Source organism: Oryzias latipes, chromosome 13, assembly GCF_053564925.1.
Source record: "Oryzias latipes strain Hd-rR chromosome 13, Olatipes_Hd-rR_3.1".
NCBI lineage: Eukaryota > Metazoa > Chordata > Actinopteri > Beloniformes > Adrianichthyidae > Oryzias > Oryzias latipes.
Genome location: NC_136249.1, coordinates 14,534,429 through 14,555,547, shown reverse-complemented (window position 1 = coordinate 14,555,547; position 21,119 = coordinate 14,534,429). Strand labels below are relative to the sequence as shown.

At 40.3% G+C, this 21,119-nt stretch overlaps 1 protein-coding gene across 2 annotated transcripts; it reads left to right on the top strand.

Annotated features, from left to right (window-relative positions):
- Window positions 1-1,025: 1,025 nt before the first annotated feature.
- Window positions 1,026-20,082, top strand: naalad2 (N-acetylated alpha-linked acidic dipeptidase 2). 2 transcript variants are annotated; one of them, XM_023961664.2, is made up of 20 exons: window positions 1,026-1,266; window positions 1,755-1,866; window positions 3,153-3,339; window positions 6,121-6,222; window positions 7,491-7,616; window positions 7,690-7,770; window positions 7,857-7,962; window positions 8,035-8,128; window positions 8,846-8,941; window positions 9,229-9,314; window positions 9,445-9,564; window positions 11,182-11,264; window positions 11,337-11,400; window positions 11,481-11,548; window positions 11,635-11,726; window positions 12,762-12,852; window positions 13,746-14,010; window positions 14,085-14,166; window positions 14,301-14,393; window positions 15,747-20,082. In XM_023961664.2, the coding sequence occupies exons 1-20, from the start codon at window positions 1,185-1,187 to the stop codon at window positions 15,934-15,936; spliced, it is 2,220 nt and encodes a 739-aa protein (XP_023817432.1). In that variant the 5' UTR covers window positions 1,026-1,184; the 3' UTR covers window positions 15,937-20,082. The 2 variants fall into 2 exon arrangements, with proteins under 2 accessions (XP_023817432.1, XP_023817433.1); XM_023961665.2 differs by lacking the exons at window positions 1,026-1,266; window positions 1,755-1,866 and adding an exon at window positions 3,450-3,563 and having other exon boundaries at window positions 3,200-3,339.
- The last annotated feature ends 1,037 nt before the right edge of the window (window positions 20,083-21,119 follow it).

Below are 21,119 nucleotides of genomic sequence, written 5' to 3'. Positions count from 1 at the left end.
GTCTAGTAAAGATGGTTACGCTCACCCCTCTTTTATTTTTATTTAACAATCACAGGATTTATCATTGTATTCTGTTCATTACAACATTTTTATGAGGGTTCCACTTCGCTCCGCTGCAGAGAGGGTGGAATGTTTGGGGGGTTTTCCTGACTCCAAGACCACCACTTGGGTTTGTCGTCTGTAAGGATGCAGCTGTCAGTCAGTGCAGACAAAATGGCAGATTTGACAAACAGGACCAAAGTGCGCCGTTAAAGCTGGTTTCTGTTTAATCAGCTTTTGGTTCTATGGATCGTGTCTTCAGTAGGGTGAGGGTGCTGTTGTGCATTCTTATGTAGATACACATCATTGTTTTACATGAAACTTACTGACCAAGAGTAAAAATCCTGTCTTTTAATGTGTGGAAAAAGCATTCAGTTTGTTCAGTATGTTTTCTTTCTCTAAATTCACACAGAAACTTGAAATTGTTGACTAAAAGAGTCCTGTTATTGTTCATGCATTTGTTCAATAAGCAGATTTATGTAAAATGTTTCTCCTTGTGTTTGTTTTTCTCTCATAGTTTTATTTTTTTATTTTCTGGAGAGCTTTCATCTGTTTATATGGCAGTTTTGGGCCCAGTTAGTTTCTTCATACAGTGCAGTCCATCCATTTTTGAAGACAGCGCCAAAACAGTATTACTTATGGGATTTTTCTTATTTCCACAGAGCCTTTAATTTTTTTTATAACCATTTTTGGTTTAAAGATAATTTGTGTTGGATTTTTTTTTTACATTAACCAATCACAAGTTGAAGCAAGACAGAACTTTTTCCAACAATTCTTGGGCTTTGCAGCAGGAAATCAAACCATATGGGCAAATTATGAATTCACACATAAATAGTAAATGTTTTTATTTACTGATTCCTGTTGTTTCTGAAGTCCGGTGCTCTGAGTAACCCTCAATCACCACTGAGTCTTTGGGAGTGCACACCAATCATCTCAGGGCAAAGCCTTGCAGACATGAAAAGTTCCCACTCTCAACTTTTTGTCTTACTGCTTCTATCAGCAATCATCCCTCCTCCCTCTTTCTCTCTTCTGTCTCACTCTACCTCGCTCTACCACAGCTCCAACAATGACTGTGTCTTTGTCTCTGCAGAGCTCGCCTGCACAGCCTGTCGAGTCAGTGTGAGAACTTCTCTGAGGGCTTTAAAATGAGAAAGGAGGGCAGATTGATCCGCTGGGTCTGGTGGATTTTGCTTGTGACAGCCTTGTTCCTGCTGGGCTTCATCATAGGTAAGAAAGTTGCTGCTAAATTTGAATAACTGACAACAGTAAATGCAAACTTGCCAGTGTAGATTACCAGCTTAAAGATGTAAAACTTTAAAGGTTTTTCTTTAGACAGCTGCATTAGCCTCACAGCGAGCACTAGTTTGTCATCACTTTGTCACATTTCTCACAGTCTGTGGTTGTCTCACTAAGATCATGATGGTAATTTTCTCTGAAAGAAGCACAACTCAACTGTGTTGTTAGGAAGAGCAGAGTCCATCTGAAGTATGAAGTGTTGTGTAACACCGGCCTTGGTTAAAAGTTTTTCACGCACACTGCAGATTCTGCAAGGAGAGATTGAGGTTACAAACATCTTTATTTTTGTCCGTGCTGTTTCTTTGTGCATGTGTGTGTGTGTGTGTGTGTGTGTGTGTGTGTGTGTGTGTGTGTGTGTGTGTGTGTGTGTGTGTGTGTGTGTGTGTGTGTGTGTGTGTGTGTGTGTGTGTGTGTCATAGGCTGGTTTGCAAAGCCCTCACACACCAACAAAGAAGACCACAAAGCTTCAAATGAGTATTTGAGGGAGTTTCTGGATGAAATGCAGGCAGACCGGATCAGAGAGCATCTCAGGTAAAAATCCACACAAAAACACTCTGGATCTTGACTGCCCAGTCTTTTCGACTAAGGTTATTTGTGCTATATCACTCACATGTGATGCTCCTTTTTGTCAGGATGTTAAACCACTGATTCACAATTGCTTTAAACATTGATTTTTGTCTGAGCTGTCATTTCAGTCTCAAAAAATGAAAATGCACATATCTTACTGGACTAGTGGAAATTGAGCCATTCACACAGAAAGAGTAAAGGAAACAACTAAAAGTGTAAAAATCATAAACTCACAGGATGTGTGAACCTGAAGAAAGCAGTGACACTTGCAAAAATATGTAATATATAAAGTTGACACAAACCTGGGTGTGTGGAATTTGTACTCTGCACTTGACCAGCCTCCTGGGGAGGCAGTGAGCAAGACACATGGCCATTCTTAGGAACCATTTGGTCGTTTAACCCCCAACCTATTAATTCTCGGTGGCAAGCAGGGAGGCTTTGGATCTCATTTTCAGGGTCTTTAGTATAAGTCAACCATGGATTTTAGCTCACAACCTTCCATTCTCATGGCAGACATTCTGCCTTAAGGCCACTGAGTTGGTCGCTGATAAGAAACAGGTCTTTAAAACCAAACCAACAACTTGAATACCAGAATTGTTGTTGCTTTTGGCCAAAAGCAGGACAAACCATGAAGGTCCCGCTCTAGTCAACTTTTAATGTATTGTAAAAGTGTTCCCAACAATCTTTTAATTATGATTATGCCGTTTGAGCCAAAATGTTAAAAAGTGTGTCGTTTTCTAGGGCATAGTTTCTGCAGAGAGGCAGTAGTTCATAAGAAATTACCTCTGAATCAGGATTGTTGGCACAGAGTCAGCCGGTGCTGATTTCCCATCATCCCTGTGTTAGCACTCTCTTCCGCTATCCTACAGCCCCTAACAACCCCAACTTAACATTAGAGGAGCAACAAAAATGGCGAGCAATATCGGAGCTATCCAGCCAGATGCCAGCTCAGATGAGGAGTCTCTTGTTAGTTTGCAAGGGGAGGCATCAGAATGGACCGGAGCAGGGAGCCTCTGGTTTGCCATAGTAGCTTCTATGTCACAAATACAAGCTTTTTCCAACAGGCATTTTTTGTCTGCCCCTGACAACAGTTTAATCAAATAAATACTCAGAAATGCAATTTTAAGTTTCAATTTTAAATCTATGTCCTCCATCATAAGAAAACACCACAAAATCATTTTGAAAAAACACCAAAAACACAATTATTCTTTAAAGTGTGTCTTTAAGTGTTCCTATTAATTTTCCAACAGAAAATTTACTCGCCTCCCCCATCTGGCTGGTACCGAGCAGAACCTGAAGTATGCCGAGCAGATCAAAGAGGAGTGGCAGGAGTTTGGGCTGGACTCAGTGGAGATGGTGCCCTACGACGTCTTGCTATCGTACCCCAACAAGTCCCAGCCAAACTACATCTCCATTGTTGATCAACTGGGCACTGAGGTAGAGCCCAGATTCAATACATACAAAATATTAAAAGGTTTTGAAGAAAAATAACATGTTTTAGACATTTTTTGCCACAAAAAAGACAGAATGTTTGTGTGCCGCAGCAGACCTTCCTCCACACCACTTTTCCTTAAAAGCCTTTGCTCAAGTCCAAGGTTCTCCACAAGATAAACCAGGGAAGGTGTCAACTGACAAGAGTCACTGATACAGCAGAGAACAAGGTCTGCTGGAGCTGCACGACCTTAACACTATTAGGATTAGCATATTTGGCTGCTTCTGTAATAGCTTTCAGCTGACAGCCTCTAAGTGGGACATCACTAATGTCACTAACATCACTTACGTCCACACGCACTTCCAGTCTGCTCAGCAGCTGCCAGTAGATTCATTTGTTTGTAAGTCTCTGCAGAGTGCAGACTGTCTTTGATATAAGCTAAATGTTTTGACTTTCCCTCACTTTAAGGCATCAAAGGTCTACGCCATTGTCTGTAAATGAGACCTAGACTGAGTGACCCCTCCCCCCTGGTGTTCCAAACAGGAAGTAGCTGTTGGCTCCAAGAAGCCAAAATCCTCACATACTTATATAGAGAAACAGAAATAGAAAAAAAAGCTTTTACTTACTCATTCTATATGTCAGAATAACCATCCTTGCTCGGCTATCCTAAATTTGTTTAATGATTTTTTTTTTTGGATTGCACGTTTTTCAAGTTATAAACTGGTCAATCAAATGCCTCAAAAAAGGTAGGTTGTCTCACATCCAGCATTTGACAGACTTTGTGTAGCTCTCTCCAACATGGCAGCGTCCATATTGCCAGAAAAATGGCGACTAAATTGATTTCATTTAGTAAACCATTTTCAATGGGTGATGTCACACTTACTCTCCCTGGTTCTCAATGGTCTGCGCCAGTTATGTGTGTTAGGAACTGGTGTTGAAGGATCCAAACTGCAGTAGATCAGGCTTAGTGACAGAAATGCAAACATTTAATGAATACACTTAAACATAAAGCAGATGACTTGACAAGGACCTGAACTGAAATGATGAACAGAGACTGTAATACACTGAGGACCACAGCACAAAATAAAGACAGATGTGGATGGTTGGCAACCTAAACGCTGATAGAGAGAAAAGAATATTACCAAAAATGTTTTAAATGTTACACTACATCGTGTCACATGAACAGGCAGACGGCTGGATCCAAATGCAGCAGGTTTATTAGCTCCGCTAAGAGTCCATAAATCTAGATCAGGGTCAGGCAGGCAGAGGTCAATAACAGACCCATGATCATCAGAGGAGAGACAGGGTAGTCAGGATCCAAGGGAGAGTCAGGGCAGGCGGTAGGCAGATTGATGGATTCCTATTCCCATGACCCAACCAGATCAATCTATGAGGCAAAATCGAATTGCATTAACCTATACCAATAAAAATCATTTCAATATTAGATAAATTGATAGTAGAAATTGGAAAAATACCATTTGACTTGAGGCACAGTGGGTTTATTTTGGTCTGACACAAAGTGAAGCATGGGAGGATGGAACAATTCTTAAGGAGTGGAGACTTCAAAAACAATGAAGGAAATTGAGAGCAAAGGAAAGGTCAAGCTGCATTAAAACTGCAGCAGCTATTTTTTACATAAAGGAAATAGTTGATAAGTAATTGGGGAATTACAAGGGAAACATTGAACCATAAATGTGAGACAAGAATTAACGTTTCATGGCTGATTGAGTATTGATTATTCATACATTGGTTTAATAGCTAAACTTTAAATGAGAAGAAGACATGCATTGTCTGTATGTAGCTATTGACTGTATCATGAGAACTGGAGCGACTGACTGTGGCATTGTACACAGAAAATTGTTTACTTCCAGCTCCAACCAAAAAAGTCAATTCAGTCGCCATTTTTTCGTGATAAATGCCAGGTTGAAACAGATATCGTCGTTGAACAGTGATTGGTACAAAATCTATCAATCAAACATTTTGAGCATTAGACATGGGGGCCAGTAAGCACCACGTACTTTTATTGAGGCATCTGATTGGACAGTTAATAACTTGAATTATCAAGAATTAGGGCTGCACGATATGAAGAAAACTCGCGATATGCGATATCAGTGATTAATATTGCGATAACGATATAATTTGCGGTATATAAACAATTAGCAAAACAACCAAAAATATTATTCCCATTCCATTACAACAGCTTAAAAATTATACTAGAAATGACCCTTGTTGACGCAGGAGGCGAACATACAACATAGTAGGGCGCCATCCGATTAGTTAACAACGTGAAGGGGTCCATCTGATTGGTCAAATGTAGAAAGGGATTCTTTCAATCCATTAAACACTTCAAGCTGCTATAAGATTGTTTGGCCACATCTAAGGTAACCATTTATTGCAAATTTTCTGTCTTTTGCGATATGCATATTGCACAGCTTGATATTGCGATAACGATAAATTTGCGGTATATTGTGCAGGCCTATCAAGAATATATTAAAAGAAGGTATCACAGCAAGAATGGTTATTCTGACAAATAGAATGATTGACTAATGGATGTTTATATATATATAGTATTTATGGGATTTTGGCTTTTTGAAGCCAAAGGGTACTTATTGTTTGGAATACCAGGGGGGAGGAGTCACTGAGTCCAGTTCCCATATACAGTCAATGATTTTAGCTCACGAGAAGTCAAGGAAAGTCTAAGTAGGTGAAAAGAGCTCACCTGGTTTCAATTTAGAGCAAAACAGTTTTTCATTTACAGTCGAATTTAATACATTTTCATTTTTTAGGTTTTTGTGACGTCGTTGGCTGAGCCAGTTCCACAGGGTTATGAAGATGTGACAGATATTGTGCCTCCATTCAGTGCTTTCTCTGCCAAAGGACAACCCGAGGTGTGTTTCTGCACACACACACACACATATGTTTTATAAAGAAATAGGTAAATATGCAGCCACTCCTGTTTGTCCAGTCAAAAAGAATTCCAATAGAAGCTGGAACCAGAAATATGTAGGGATGATAATAAGAAAAAATGGCTTTTAGTTGAATATCATGAGGAGATTTCTATGGTACAGGATTATTAGTAAGCTACATGTTTAAGGAGAAAATATAAACAGAGGACCTCAAAGTTGTAAACAGAATAACAAAAAAAAAGCAATAAAAGACCTTTAAACCTGAAGAGACATTTGCTTTTTTTATTGTTTTGACATTTTTAGTTATGTAAAGAAAACTGAAGGTATTAGAAAACATTTAGATCAAAATGGAGAGTTCTGATCTGGAAAAGTCCTTTATTGAAAGACCCACTTAAAGGAAAGTGGTGTTTTTTGTGTTCAGCTTCAATATTGCTCGCCATTTTTGTTGCACTGGCATAATCAAAATAAATAAAAACTTTGGGAACGCTTTGAAAATAGATCAAAAGATGATCCCAGTGGGATTTTCCGGCACCAAATATGAAATCATATGAACTTCATAATTCACAATATCATAAAATGACATAAGATAAGACTTTATTTATCCTACGATGGGGAAATTCCTTTGTCTGCAACAGCAAAAAAGACATAAGAAACATCCAAACAGCAAGTAACAACCAAATAGCAAAAGTGACATTAAAGAAAAGTGATGATAACAACACAAACGTGTCCAGAAGTGGTTGATCTGTGTGGACTCTCAGTGAAGCTGAGAGTTTATTCCAGGTGGAATTTTGTGGGTCACAGAACAAAACACCTATAATAACATCTGCAGCCGTCGAGATCTGTGCCGGTGAGGGTTATAGCAGTGCCTTTTAAGAAGAAAGCTGAGGCCAAAAAGATCTGCCTTCACGAGAGCTTGTTTTCAGGGAAATTCATACATTTGTGTCAGAAACATTCTGTTTGTTAAACACTATAGGGAAGAAGTCATTTGTTCCAGAGAGACTTGCTGAGATTTCATCTGCAGTTTAAAAGCGCATGATACTCCACTTGTGCATCATAAACACATTGTTTTGTTGCTTTATGACTGACACTTTAAAAGATTATGGTGCACAGGAGTTACATTTACACACTTTTTTGTGTAAATGTTTTACAGACCCTAAAATACACAAATAACACTCTGTTTTGTGCTCTATCTTTGTGGAAGGAAGTGGCCAAGGAGATAGCTTTTGTACTGAATCTGCTTCTCTTTTCAGGGGGATCTGGTGTACGTGAACTACGGACGCACAGAGGATTTCGTCCAGCTGCAAAGAGAGATGGGCATTAATGTGACAGGGAAGATTGTCATTGTCAGATACGGAAAAATATTCAGAGGCAATAAGGCAGGAAATGATAAACACCTGTAATGACTATAAAAAGGATCCCGAGAACCCTCACACTTTCATCTGTCTTTAGGTGAAGAACGCCATGCTGGCCGGAGCGAAGGGAGTCATCATGTTCTCAGACCCGGCTGATTACTGGGCAACCGGAGTTCAGGTAAGATTCAAATCTGCGACAGAAAGTGGACTATATAAATGTGAACCGTAAGATCCAGCCTTGTTCTTTCCTGTGTTTGTGGTCAGCCCTACCCTGACGGCTGGAACTTGCCTGGTGGAGGAGCTCAGAGGGGAAATGTACTCAATCTGAACGGAGCAGGAGACCCACTGACGCCAGGGTACCCAGCTAAAGGTGTATGAGGGCACTGGCATGGCATTAAACCTCTTTAATCTGTCTGACACTGACTTTCTCTACTTTTTGCAGAATACACATACAGATTCAGCATGGAGGAAGGGGTGGGACTTCCGGACATCCCTGTACATCCAATTGGCTTCAATGATGCAATTCACCTACTAAAGTATAACTGTTTGGCCGAGAGATAATTTGTATGTCAGTTCTGTTATGAGAAGAGGTCCTTTTGCATTTAAGACAGTGACTGTATCTGAGAATTGGACCGAGTGAGTGTGATGTCACCCATTGAAAATGGTTCCCTTCAATCAAATCAAGTCAATTCAGTTGCCATTTTGGTGCTAGATTTTGTCAGTAAGCAGTGATTGGTACAAGTTCGCCTGAGTCAATGTTTCTAGGGCAACAACTCTCGCCATTCAGGGGTGAGCTGGGTGGAAGTTCACACCCATGCGACTTGGCAGCAAGCTACCAAAATCTGTCAAACAATTTGAACGTTGGACGTGGGGGCCAGGAGGCACCACCTACTTTTAGTGTGGCATTTGACTGGTCAGTTTATAACTTGAAAAACTTTATAACATAAAAAACACAAGTTTATAAAGAACATGTTAAAAATATATCAGACCAACAATGGTTCTTCTGACAAATAGAATGACTGAGTAGTAACTGTTTATTCCTCTACAGAAGTCTATAGGATTTTTGCTTCTTGGAGCCAGCAAGTACTTATATGGAATGCCAGAGGGGAGGCGTCACTCTGTCCAGTTCTCATTAAAGTCAATTATTTAGGGAAATAATTTCAAAAATCTCACTGTAGACAACATCTCACATGTTGAGAAAACGTTTGTAAAATTATGTAAAATTTGATTCCTTTTTTTCCTTTTTTTTATAGGAACATGGGAGGACAAATTCCACCCAACAACTGGAAAGGGGCTCTGAATGTGTCCTACAGGATTGGACCGGGCTTCACCGATGATATCAAGAGCCAGTAAGAGCTTGTGGATTTCAGAGTATTCACAAAAAATGCTATTAGAAAACCACAGGGATAAAGGGTTCAAGAAATGACAAAAAGAAACGCAGAAGTTTTTCCTGTTTCTGTGTCCTGTAGATCGTTCATTTGTGTTTTCCACATCTCTTCCCTTTTTTTTCCTTTTTGCCAAAAAGCTCGGGGCTTTCTTGCAGCTGTCACTCTCCAGGAAACAGTTCCTGCTTGGTTGTTTCTGTTTTTAGTGTTTTTGCTGCTGTGTGTCAATCATTTGTCCCACTGCATTGCAGGAAGGTGCGCATGAACATTTACAGCAACAACCAGATAACCAGGATCTATAATGTGATCGGAAAGATCAGAGGAGCTCTGGAGCCAGGTACTTGGCACTTTCTGTCACAAACAAAAACATACCAGTACCCGCTCAATTCATCAGTAGCAGTTTTTTGTGTTGGATCCTGAATGTTTATATTTTAAAGTTTTTTTCCACGGTCTCACGGTTTGTTCAGACAGATACGTGATCCTGGGAGGACACCGCGATGCTTGGGTGTTTGGAGGAATTGATCCCATGTCTGGAGCAGCAGTGATTCATGAAGCAGTGAGGAGCGCTGGGCTGCTGCTTGGAAAAGGTATCAAGGAGATAATATGTATTTTTCACCGGCTGTGTGTCAGCAGCAGCTGGTGAATCAAAACAGTGCTGTGAACATACATAATCTCTGAGCTGCACTCCTAATTTTAGTGATGGGGAGATGCTTTGCAAAGAGTCGTATATGACACTAAACTGGGAGAAAAGATGTTGCGACAACAGGAAAACAGGGACTCTAAAAAAATTAGCGCGTCATTAATTTTATGTAGAGGGATGCATTTTTGGTTTTGGGAGTTAAAGTATGTGGCCGTTAATTTGTCAAATATAAGTATTAAAAATTAAATTTCACCTAAGTGCGTGAAATTTGCTCTCCACATTTGTCCCATCCCCTGGGGGATCAGTGAACTGCAGACACAGGGAACCATTTGGTAAAACTGAGTGTCAAGCTGGGAGGCATTGGGTCCCATTTTTAAAGTCTTTGGTATGACTTGCCCTGGGTTTGAACCCACAACCTTCCAGTGACAGGGCAGACTCTACCACAAGGCCACTGAGCTGGTTTATCATCATCATCTCCAGTGGGATGGATGGCTTCCTGTTCCCATGCATAGAGCCAACCAGGAGGACCGGGTTTTTCCTTCGCTGTCAGTCTTGATCCAGTAGCTCTGAATTCTCTGTGTTGTATAAGATCTACCACAGTGATATCTCATTGGGTGCAAAGCTTGTCTTGTGGTCATCTCCAGCCTGTAGCCCTAGGGTCAAATTGGAGGATGGCTCTCGAAGTGTGGTCAAGGTGTGAAAGCCACGACCAAGCCAGCGGGTGCGGCACTGCCCAGTCAGGCAAGATCGAAGGGCTGGCATGAGCGAGCTCTTAGGACTTTGCTTGTGACACGGTGGGGCCATTTGATGTTCTCTATGGGTCTGAGGGCTCAGGTATCAAATCCATCTGTTCTACTGCATTCTCGTTTAGAGGCCATGTCTCTGAGCCATACAGCAGGATGAAGAGTACTGCCAAGATGTACACCAAGCTTCGCCTTGTGTGAGATGGTTGGATGCAACTACAGTGGTTTCCACGGGCAGCTGTGGTGCAGCGGTAGGGCGGTCGACCCCTGATCGGAAGATTGCAGGCTTGATGGGCACCTTGCCCGTCCATGTGTTGAAATGACCTTGGGCAAGACACTGAACCCCTCCTTGCCCATGGTGGACGGTTGCCACCAGTGTTCAGGCAGCAGAGCTGCCATCAGTGTGTGAATGTGTGTGTGAATGAGACTGTAGAGCACCTTGGACCTTCGAGGAAAGTAGAAAAGCGCTATGCAGGTATTTACCATTCCAGGGAGAAACCCTGCCAAGGTTCTTCTGCCAAGGATTTCTGTCCTTGTATCCCTGTAATTTGTCATCGTTGAGCCCCAATACACAAAGATTATGATGAGCTAAACTGTATTATTGCTGCTAAACTGTATTATTTATTCTTTGTCTAGTTCACTTTGAAGCCACGTTTTTCTACCTCTTTACCATCAATTTTCAGAGTGTCTCTTACTGAGTTATAATGTGGTTTAGAATAGGAGTATGTATCAAGCTGTCGATTCTGTCAATGGAAAACACTCACAACCACATCAAGACCAAAAGTGTATTTGCATGTGTGTGTGTTTGTGTGCCTGTGCAGGATGGAGACCGAGGAGGAGCATTATATTTGCGAGCTGGGACGCAGAGGAGTTTGGCCTGCTGGGATCTACAGAATGGGCAGAGGTAATGATTGAAGACACAAACAGGCTCTGCTGATGGTGCCCTCAAGGATGAAGCATGTTCTGGTCTCCACAGGACAATGCCAGGCTGCTGCAGCAGAGAGCTGTGGCTTACATCAACGCAGACTCTGCCATAGAGGGTGAGTAGGTCGGCATGGTTAGGATAATCTTTCAGTCAGGGTTCAGGCTCAGTTTGCCTCATGATCTTGTGGTATTACAGGGATGTACACACTGAGAGTCGACTGCACTCCGTCACTGCACACTTTGGTCTATGACCTCACCAAGCAGGTGAGACCCAAGCACATCAGGTTGATGTGCACTTAGGTTTTGTTATGTGTTGGCCATCATTTTCTTCTTCTTGGTGGTTGGTTCAGATAGCCAGTCCAGAGGAAGGAGAGGAAGGAATTTCTTTGTATGAGAGCTGGCACAAAAGGGACAACTGGACTAATGACCGCGACGCTCCAAGGTAAAGAAACAACATCGTCTGTCTGGAGTCCCACTCCAATCATCCATCTTTGGATGTATTTTCCAAGTGTTCCTAGTCATCTTTTAATTATGATTATTCCATGTTTTAGGCAATATCAAAAACCTTTCATTTGTAGGAAATAGTTCCTGTAGAGCAGCAGGAGTTCATTACAATTTCACCTCTGAGTTGTGGGCGGGACATTGAGGCAGAGCAACCCGATCCCCTTCCCCTCTCCATTGCTGACAGCTATCTGTTCACGTTACCCCGCGCTAGATTACAGCCCCTCACACCCCAACCTAACATTATCAGTGCAACAAAAATGGCGAGCAATAGTAGAGCTATCCAGCCGTACAATTTTGAGTCAGAAGATACCAGCTCAGACGAGGAACACAAAAACGTACTTGGATCTATTTGTCTACAAATGGATGGATCAGAACAGAGCAGAGCAGGGAGCTTGTGGCCACCCAGCGTATTTTCTACACAAGTACAATCTTTTTCAAAAGGATTTTTTTAAAATGCTCCTGATTCAAAATGACTTGAATAAAGAAATACTCAGAAATGCAATTTTGAGCTCAACTTACTTTATATGTGTCCTCCATCATCAGAAAAAAGCCACAAGAATAGGTTAAAAACAACACAAACACAATTTTCATTAGAGTGGGTTTTTTAAGGGTTTTGGAGCAGCAGTTTACAGATTTTGAAACCTTTAAAGTACGGCAATACATTTTTTTTAAATTGCACAATGCCAAGAACCTCTGATTAAGCTACCCTTGATTTTGCTCCACACAATGATGCTGCCACTGACTGTGTTCCTGACTGTGTTTATGTTCCTTCATGGATTGAACGTTGTTGTATTTTAAAATCTTATGCAAGTTGTTCTTTTTTTTGTGATTAAATGAGAGAACAACTAAAGGGCATTGTGGCAAGTCTGAATTTTAAAAAAGTGCAATTTTAATCAGATGCTTCCAATTCTGTAATTCTAATGAAGTTTATGATTCAGAACATTCACGGTCTGATCTCTCTGGTGTTGTAAAGGATCAGTAAACTCGGGTCTGGAAGCGACTTTGAGGCCTATTTTATCCGACTGGGAATTGCTGCAGGCAGAGCCAGATACACAAAAGACATGGTGAGACGTGAAACTTTTACAAATAAATCTGTATTTTCTCTATTGAATTATTCCTGTATATGACCTTTTGACTGTAGTAAATACAGTTTAATTATATTATTTGTGAGATCTGAGCAAACTTCCCTACGGTGATAATATTTAGTACACATCCAGAATGCTGCTGCTCGAGTCCTGACCAGAACCAGGAAGTATGATCACATTAGTCCTGTGCTCAGGTCTCTGCACTGGCTCCCTGTACCTGAAAGAATAGACTTCAAAGCAGCTCTGCTTGTGTACAAGTCTCTCCTTGGCCGAGCACCAAAGTACATCTCTGACATGTTAGTGCCATATGAACCATCTCGTACTCTGAGGACCTCAGGGGCCGGCCTCCTGTTGATTCCCAGAGTCAGAACTAAACAAGGGGAATCAGCGTTTCAATATCCTGCAGCAAAAATCTGGAACAGCCTCCCTGAAGTCGTAAGACAGGCCTCTTCTGTGCTCATGTTCAAATCTAGACTTAAAACATTTCTGTTTAGCCGTGTATATGACTGAAAGGTCCTATCTGCACTTTTCTTTCCTTTCCTTCCTTTATTTTTAAATCAGTTTTCAAATTTTTTTTTTCTTTTCTTTTAAAGTAAATTTTATGTTGATTATTTCTATGATGTATTGTGATTTTAATGCATTTTTCTGTTTTGTGAAGCACCTTGAATTACTTTGTGTATGAATTGTGCTATACAAATAAATTTGCCTTGCCTTGCCTTGCCTTGCCTAGTACACAATCTGAATTTAAACTCTAACTTTCCACAGACTTGATGGTTGATTGTGAGCACAGATATTGTGGAAAAAGGTATCTTTTTGCTAAAGCACTCAGTAAGAGGTTTTATGCTCTTGTTTTGTTTTTTGTTTTTTTTCAGAAAACTGAGCGCTACAGCAGCTATCCGGTCTACCACAGTGTGTACGAAACCTTTGAGATTGTGGAACAGTTTTATGACCCGTCCTTCCGGAGGCTGCGGGCGGTGGCTCAGGTGAGAGGAGGTCTCACCGTCCTATTGGCCAATTCCCAGCTGCTTCCGCTTGATGCTAACGAGTATGCAGATGCACTGGGTAAGTACGCCCAGAGCATCGCGCAGCTGGCTGCGAAGAACCCAGATGAAATGGTGAAGTACGAGGTGTCATTTGGTAAGTTGTGTCGGTGGTGCCACAAACCGTGTGAAGAAACAAGTCTAATAAAATCTGGGAACTTTACTTTGCAGATTCCCTGTTTTCTGCAGTACAGAACTTCACTGTTGCAGCCAGAGATTTCCATGAACGTCTGAAAACCCTCAACAGGGACGAGTAAGACAGTTCAAACTCTTACGGGGCTGAACAAGTTTGATCTGTTTCCATCACATCTTCAATTGAAAGTGTGATAAGAATTAGTGACTGGACATATGAAAGCCATTTAAAGATATGTGGTGGGTGTCCTTCAGTCCCCTGCAGGTGCGGCTTGTGAACGATCAGCTCATGTACCTTGAAAGAGCCTTTATTGACCCACTTGGTTTACCTGGCAGACCCTTTTACAGGTTAGTCTGACATGCAGGCAGACATACAGATTTCTTAAAGTCTAAATCAATCTTTTTAAAGAGTTAAAATTTTTGATCAAAAACCATTACTATTATTGGCTGTAACATCTGTTAGAAGGTAAATATGTGGGATAGACCTGTGGATCATCAGAAGACTAAACATCAAGATACCAAACACTTGGAGAAGCCCATACTAAAGCCTTTTAGAACTACCTTCACACCACACTCGACAATGCATATTCAAGAGGCCACTTTGAATTAAAAGACTATGCAAACGTACGTATATGCCTGCTTTGGGCTCCTGGGTTCAAAACTCTTACGTTCATGCGTAGCTACTGAGCTAAGTTTCGGCGACCATTTTCAGGCTTTATGTACAAAACAAGCGGCCATTGTACCATTGCAAGTTAAACCAGGTTGAACTTTGGCCAATCAGGGACTCTGATTTGTTAGTGGCATATGGATGACATTCCCTTTAATTTATAGTAGTGCCAACTGTTTGAAAATCGGTTATGAAGAATAAATTAACAATTGCGGTTTGTGCTTGGCTGGAATGACATGACACAGAGTCTTTCATATGTCAGATTGGAGCTGTGAAAGAAAAAGCCTGGAGCAAGATTTGTGAGATTCGCACCACTTTGACATCTCACACCAAGCGTCTTTCAGCTGTAGGTGGTGAACATGTGCAAGTAAAAAAAAAGAAGCTCCTCCCTGCTTGTCCAGTGTGAACAGCATGGGCTAAATGAGCATATAAGAACATGCATATAATGTGTTCCCTACCCCTGCTGTACACTAGCTGGGTAAGCTCCTGTGACCCTGAAGTAGACAAAACATGTTTAGTACCAGTAGATGAATAAATGACTAAGTTCCAAAATCACTCAGGAAAGCGCTGAGTGTCATTTATAGATCTCTTTGGCATGACTAAACGGCTCGAATATTGTGACAATTTGTTCAAATCCAACAAGTTGTTTAGATTTTAGAACATCTTCAAGGTTTCTGTAAATTGGAGAATAAAGTGTGTGAAGAACCATCAGCTTTGTAACAATAGGACTCGACTTGCCTCTGAAAATAGGTTGGAATAAAGGAACATGTTGGTTTTTGACTTGTGACCTTTGACATAAAAACAGCAGGATTTTTTTTGCAGATTCACTTAAAATGTGGAGTTATCCTTGTCATGTAAAAACTCAAGATCAAAATATTTACATATAGGTTTTGTATTTTGTCCATCAATATATAAAAACATGTCTGCATCTTTCTTAGACAGCATATTGTATGTTCTACCACAGCACCCATGGACCAGTGTATGAAATATGAGTTAAGCAGGCCTTTTTCTCTCCCAACTCCCTTCTGTTCCAGACATGTGATCTTTGCTCCCAGCAGCCATAACAAATATGCAGGCGAGTCCTTCCCTGGGATCTACGACGCCTTGTTTGACATCCAGAACTCAGCCGACCCAAAGAAGGCATGGCAAGAGGTCAAGCGGCAAATCAGCATAGCTGCCTTCACCGTCCACGCCGCAGCCATGACGCTGACCCCGCCTGCATGAATCCTTCTAGATGGGATGAAAAACACACATGACTTCCTGCGCACATACAGAAGAAAGATGTTTTTTGCTGTCATTCTTGAGAACACCTTTGATCAGTTTTCAGACGATAACAATACGCTTCATGTTTTTATATATTTTGCTTTACAATGCACGTCAATGGAATTAAACCCTCATATGTGAACCCACACTAACTAGTTTTGAAGCTAGGAAAACCGTGGTAGATTGATAAAAGAAAGCTACCCTTTTTTATTGATTATAATTTTAGATAAAGTATCAGTTATTTTTTACTCACTGGCACAAAATAAATCAATGAACAATGATAACATGGATGCTTGTTAAACACAATAAAACAAAATAGAAAGATGAAAGCTAAGAGACACCTCTTAGAAAAAAGTAGTCTATTTAAGCACTGTATACTTAGACAAATATACTTAGTATATATACTAAAAGTGAGGCTGTAAACTTGGTGTTTGATTTACTATCTACATGTGTAAATTGTAAACTTAAAATATTCCAATTTAATCTAAAGAGTCATTCAGTTAGTATACTTCCTACACTACACTTACTATAGTAAACTTGCTATACTTATAGTCAAATATACCCTAATGAAATAAATTCCATGTGTACTACTTTTTGCTTTTTTCCCAGCACTTCCAGCTGGGAATTATTTTTAAAATGTCTGCATTAGCTTGTTCAGTATATTGAGTTATCATGGTTATATGCAGCTTAAACCTTAAATCAATCCTGAGAGGGAAATCATGAGTGATAAAAAGTAAATACAGGATCCAGTTTGCTGCAGCCAAAGTGCCTCGCAGTAAAAGACAAAGCTCAAATATCACACATTAGCTTGGTTTCTTCTGAAAAACATCCACATTTGCAACAAACACAAGCAGTTAAAATAAAGCTCGTTGTTTTTGCACAGTTCAAAGAGCCAAGAAACAGGAGGATTTCCAAACATTCAAGAAACTGAGTTCTGTCTCCTCCCCAGGAGGGCGCTACACTCAAACGCTCTATTGTCTGCTGTTCAAATTTTTGCCCTCAAATTAGAAATTTTCAACAATATGCAATACTTTATAAAACATCAAAAGTACACATTCATGCATTCATTCTATCACCCTCTAAACATGTTTTTTTCTCTTTCGGGGTCACAGGGTTGCCGGAGCCTATCCCAGCCACTCGTGGGTTGTTGTTTTTTTACACAGAACAATATTTTCACTTAAAGGGTCTATACTATAATATTCTTAAGCTGTTTAGAGTAAATTATATTCATGCATATGATAATATATTATCTTTGGCACACTAAAGACCAAATGATTTTTGAAATAAGAGTTATTTTCCCAGTTTATTTGACTACCCGGAAGTAAGATAACTCGATCTTTGAAGCTCTGCCTTTTGCTCCGTGTGGATGACGCCCATTTAATGATGTCAACCTAGAGCCGGCCTCAGCAGTTTGTCTGGGACTCGCCCACAAAAACAAACCACATCCAAACTTTTGCAAAGATGGGTGCATACTGTGCATACAAAAGAAATGATTTTAAGTTTTTGATGACCACCGCTAGCTCCGCGGAGAAAGTGGGTGTATGCGTTGGCCTAGAGGTGGTGCTGGCAGCACAGACTTCCTAGAAGGGGCTGTTCTCACTTTCGTACTTATGAATGTGAGAACTCGTTTTCATGGGTTGGGAAGTGCTGGTGCTCAGATAACAGGTTTTTAGAGTAATACTCAGGAATGTGTGAATGGATCAAAATACCGCTTTGGGGTTTTTTTTCATGAGGAATTAATAGTATAATACACTTAAACGCTCAAAAAGTAGATTTAGCATAAAATAGGTCCTTTAACTATATAATTTTAAGGAAAAATTCAGCCTATAATGACTGCAACTAACAACGAGTTCACATTTCATCTGGTTCAAACGTGGATAGCACAGTGGTTAGTACTCTCGCCTCACAGTAAGAAGGCATTGGTTTAAATCCCATTTGAGTATTTTCTGCATTGAGTTTGTATGCTCTCCTTGTGGGTTTTCTCTAGAAACTCCAGCTACCTCCAGTGGTCCAAAAATGTATTCTGTGGGTTTGTTGGTGACTCTTGTCACTACGTGTGGAAGTGGGAGTGTGTTGTTGTGTAGCCTTGCAGTGGACTGGTGACCTGCCCAGGGTGTACCATCCCCTTGCCCAATGGTAGGTAGGATAGTTGGTCATACCCTGTGACCCCCAAAAGGATCAAGTAGTTTTGGATAATGCATGAAGGATCGCAATTCTAGATCCATTTCATTCGACACAAAACAAATAGGAATTATTTCACAAAAAATGATTGTAAGTGTTAATTTGTACTGTTTGATTTTAAAAAAAAGCTTGAAATGTTCTTTTTGTTGGCATTTGTACTTCAGAAATCATTTCTATAGTACAAATAATTTCCTGTTAAGTATAAAATTATCTTGGTGGAACTGGACTGAAGACAACTTAATTGAAGAAGAAAATCCACCAAAATCAAGAATCACCTTTTTAAAAAAGGATTGTCCATAAATTATAAATCTTAAAAAACACTAAGATAAAGTAGGAGTTGGGGACATTTTTTTTCTTTTTCTTCCTTGATTGAATAAAAGATCAAAGAGTTAAAGGCCATGGGCTAATTAGCTGTTGCCAGCGGTAGCTCTGGTTTCAAAGGATTAAATAGTTATGGCCCGCAGTAGCAGTCACTGACTGCAAGGACCCCATTGTTTTTGCAGTTGGAAAGATTTCAGCATGTTAAGGCGAAAATTTGACCCCCCCCCCCCCCCCCACACACACACACACCCCACCCCCACACCCCCACACACACACACACATGCTGAAAAAGTCACCAAAATTTTCCACTCACCTAGGACCCAGCGAAAATGAATTTTCGGCAAAGTGAATGACACCCCCCCAAGACGATGACATCACAGCTAGCGATAACAAAAAAAAAAGAATGCGCATGAAGTCAAATAAAAGAAGAAACAAAACTAAGTAACAAAACCAAAACACACATGTCAAAGATATCCCAAGGAAATTTTTATATGATTATGGGATGGCCACACAACCTACATGGCCATTTTGTGGCAAACTTCGAGAATTGGCTATTTTCGTGTTTTTAGACTTACTGACTTGATTTCATTTTGTTAATCCTATGTAGTGACTTTGCATCTCTGGACTTTATAACTTGTCCGCCATGCTTGTGTGTCGTGCACTTTCAGTTCCGACATCAGTGTGAAAGCGTGGAGAAAGTATAAAGGGCCATTTGATTGGCTGAAAGCGAGCACGCCTGCTTTGCTGATAATTTTGATTGACAAATTCATTAGCCACAAGTGACATTAGTTGACCTGCAGTGTGAAGGGAGTCTCAATATTCACAGTAGAGAAATCTCTCATAAATGTGGGGAGATTCACAAATAAGAGCGGGTTTGTGAATGCACATTCTAAAATTCAGACGATCTGTGAGTTCATGTTACAGGTGTGCCTAAGAATTGTGTTTGTGAAGCATCTATTATGCATTTCTGAAAAATTTATTGTGAATTTCTGAAAAATTTATAGGGAATTTCTGAAAAATGTATCGTGTTTTTGTGAAACACTGAGTGTACATTTGTGAGAAACTCTTATTGTGCATGTGTGAAACACAATGTTTGTGTTTGTGAAACACAGGGTGTGCATTTGTGAAACACGTGTGTATTTCCAAATATATATTGCACGTTTGCGTAAAATTACAGTTGTGAATCAGAGCGTGTGTATTTGTGAAACAGGTTGTGTGCATTTCTGATTTTTGACACTGAATTAATTCCGTACCTTTAAAATGCTGTGCTCCACCCATTGTAGGTTTACAGCAGAGCATGAAATACAATAGCTGCTTTCTGATTTTGTAATAAAATGCTTCAAATGTTCATCCAGTGGCAGTCGATACAGAGGCAAAAAATTAATTAAATTAAAAAAAACTGGGCTATTGTGTTCAATAGTGCTGCAAGATATGAGATGTAAGACATATCTTTCCAGTACTTGCCCCTTTTTCTATCAAGCTGTCCGGTCTATCCATGTACATGTGTGAAGTTAGGTTTTTCTTAAATTTTCATCATCATCAATGTTAACAATGTTCTCAGTGACTGCATTCTCATATTGCTTTAAATAAATGCAAGTTAAGTGACGCAATTTGCATGTGATTGCACTACTGGCGTAAACTTCCAGTTGCGGATGATGTAATCAGCATGTGTCACATTCCCCAGCCATCGGGGCGATTCTGCTCCGATGTACAATGTCCCAGAAGGGTCAGAACACAATACTTTAGATTTGCAACACAACACAAAATGACACACTACAATTTGTGACAACACTAAAAAAACGAAACTTACAACCCGAAACAATTGACTCACAACACGAAAAAATCAACGCACAACAAAAAAATGGTTAAAAAAATGTGCTGACTCAGCTAAAACGAACAAAAATTATTAATTTTTTTTTTAGAATCGGCTAACGAAACCAATATAACCTCGTCAGGGATATCCAAACAAGGTTTTGAAATCATTATGGAATGGCGATACGACCTACGGTTTGGCGGCCATTTTGTGCCTTGATAAAAAAAAATAACCTTTACAATGGACCTTTGACACCTTTTTCAATGGAATACTATGAAAATTGAATGCGGTCCATTACGGTGGCCCAGGAAGGTCACAACACAACACTTTAGACTTTGCAACGCAACACAAAATAACATCCTACAATTTGTCACAACACCAAAAAAATTTACTCAAAACACGAAACAATTAACTGACAACATGAAACAATAACTCACAACACAACCACTCATGACACAAAACATTAACTCTCAACACAATCTAACAACTCACAACACAATATAACAACTTAAAACGGAAGTATACCTGCAAAAGAAGGGCTTTTCTTCTGAAATTCCCACTGGGCTAAAACATCGGTGATCACGTCTCCATTCAGGGTTCATGAGCTCGTTCAAAGATTCTCCCGCACCTTCTCTCCTGCGCTGTCTGAGAACTGTCTTTGTGACAACTGCTTCCTTCCGCATGTTTCTGCGTCTTTGTGACCAGTGTTGCCAGATTGGGCGGTTTTGGTTCTAAATTTCCGGGTAAAAATGGCTTTGGGCGGGTATGCATAATTTGGGCGGTTTTAGGGTCGGTTTGGCAGGTTTTTCCCCTCATGAATATATAATAA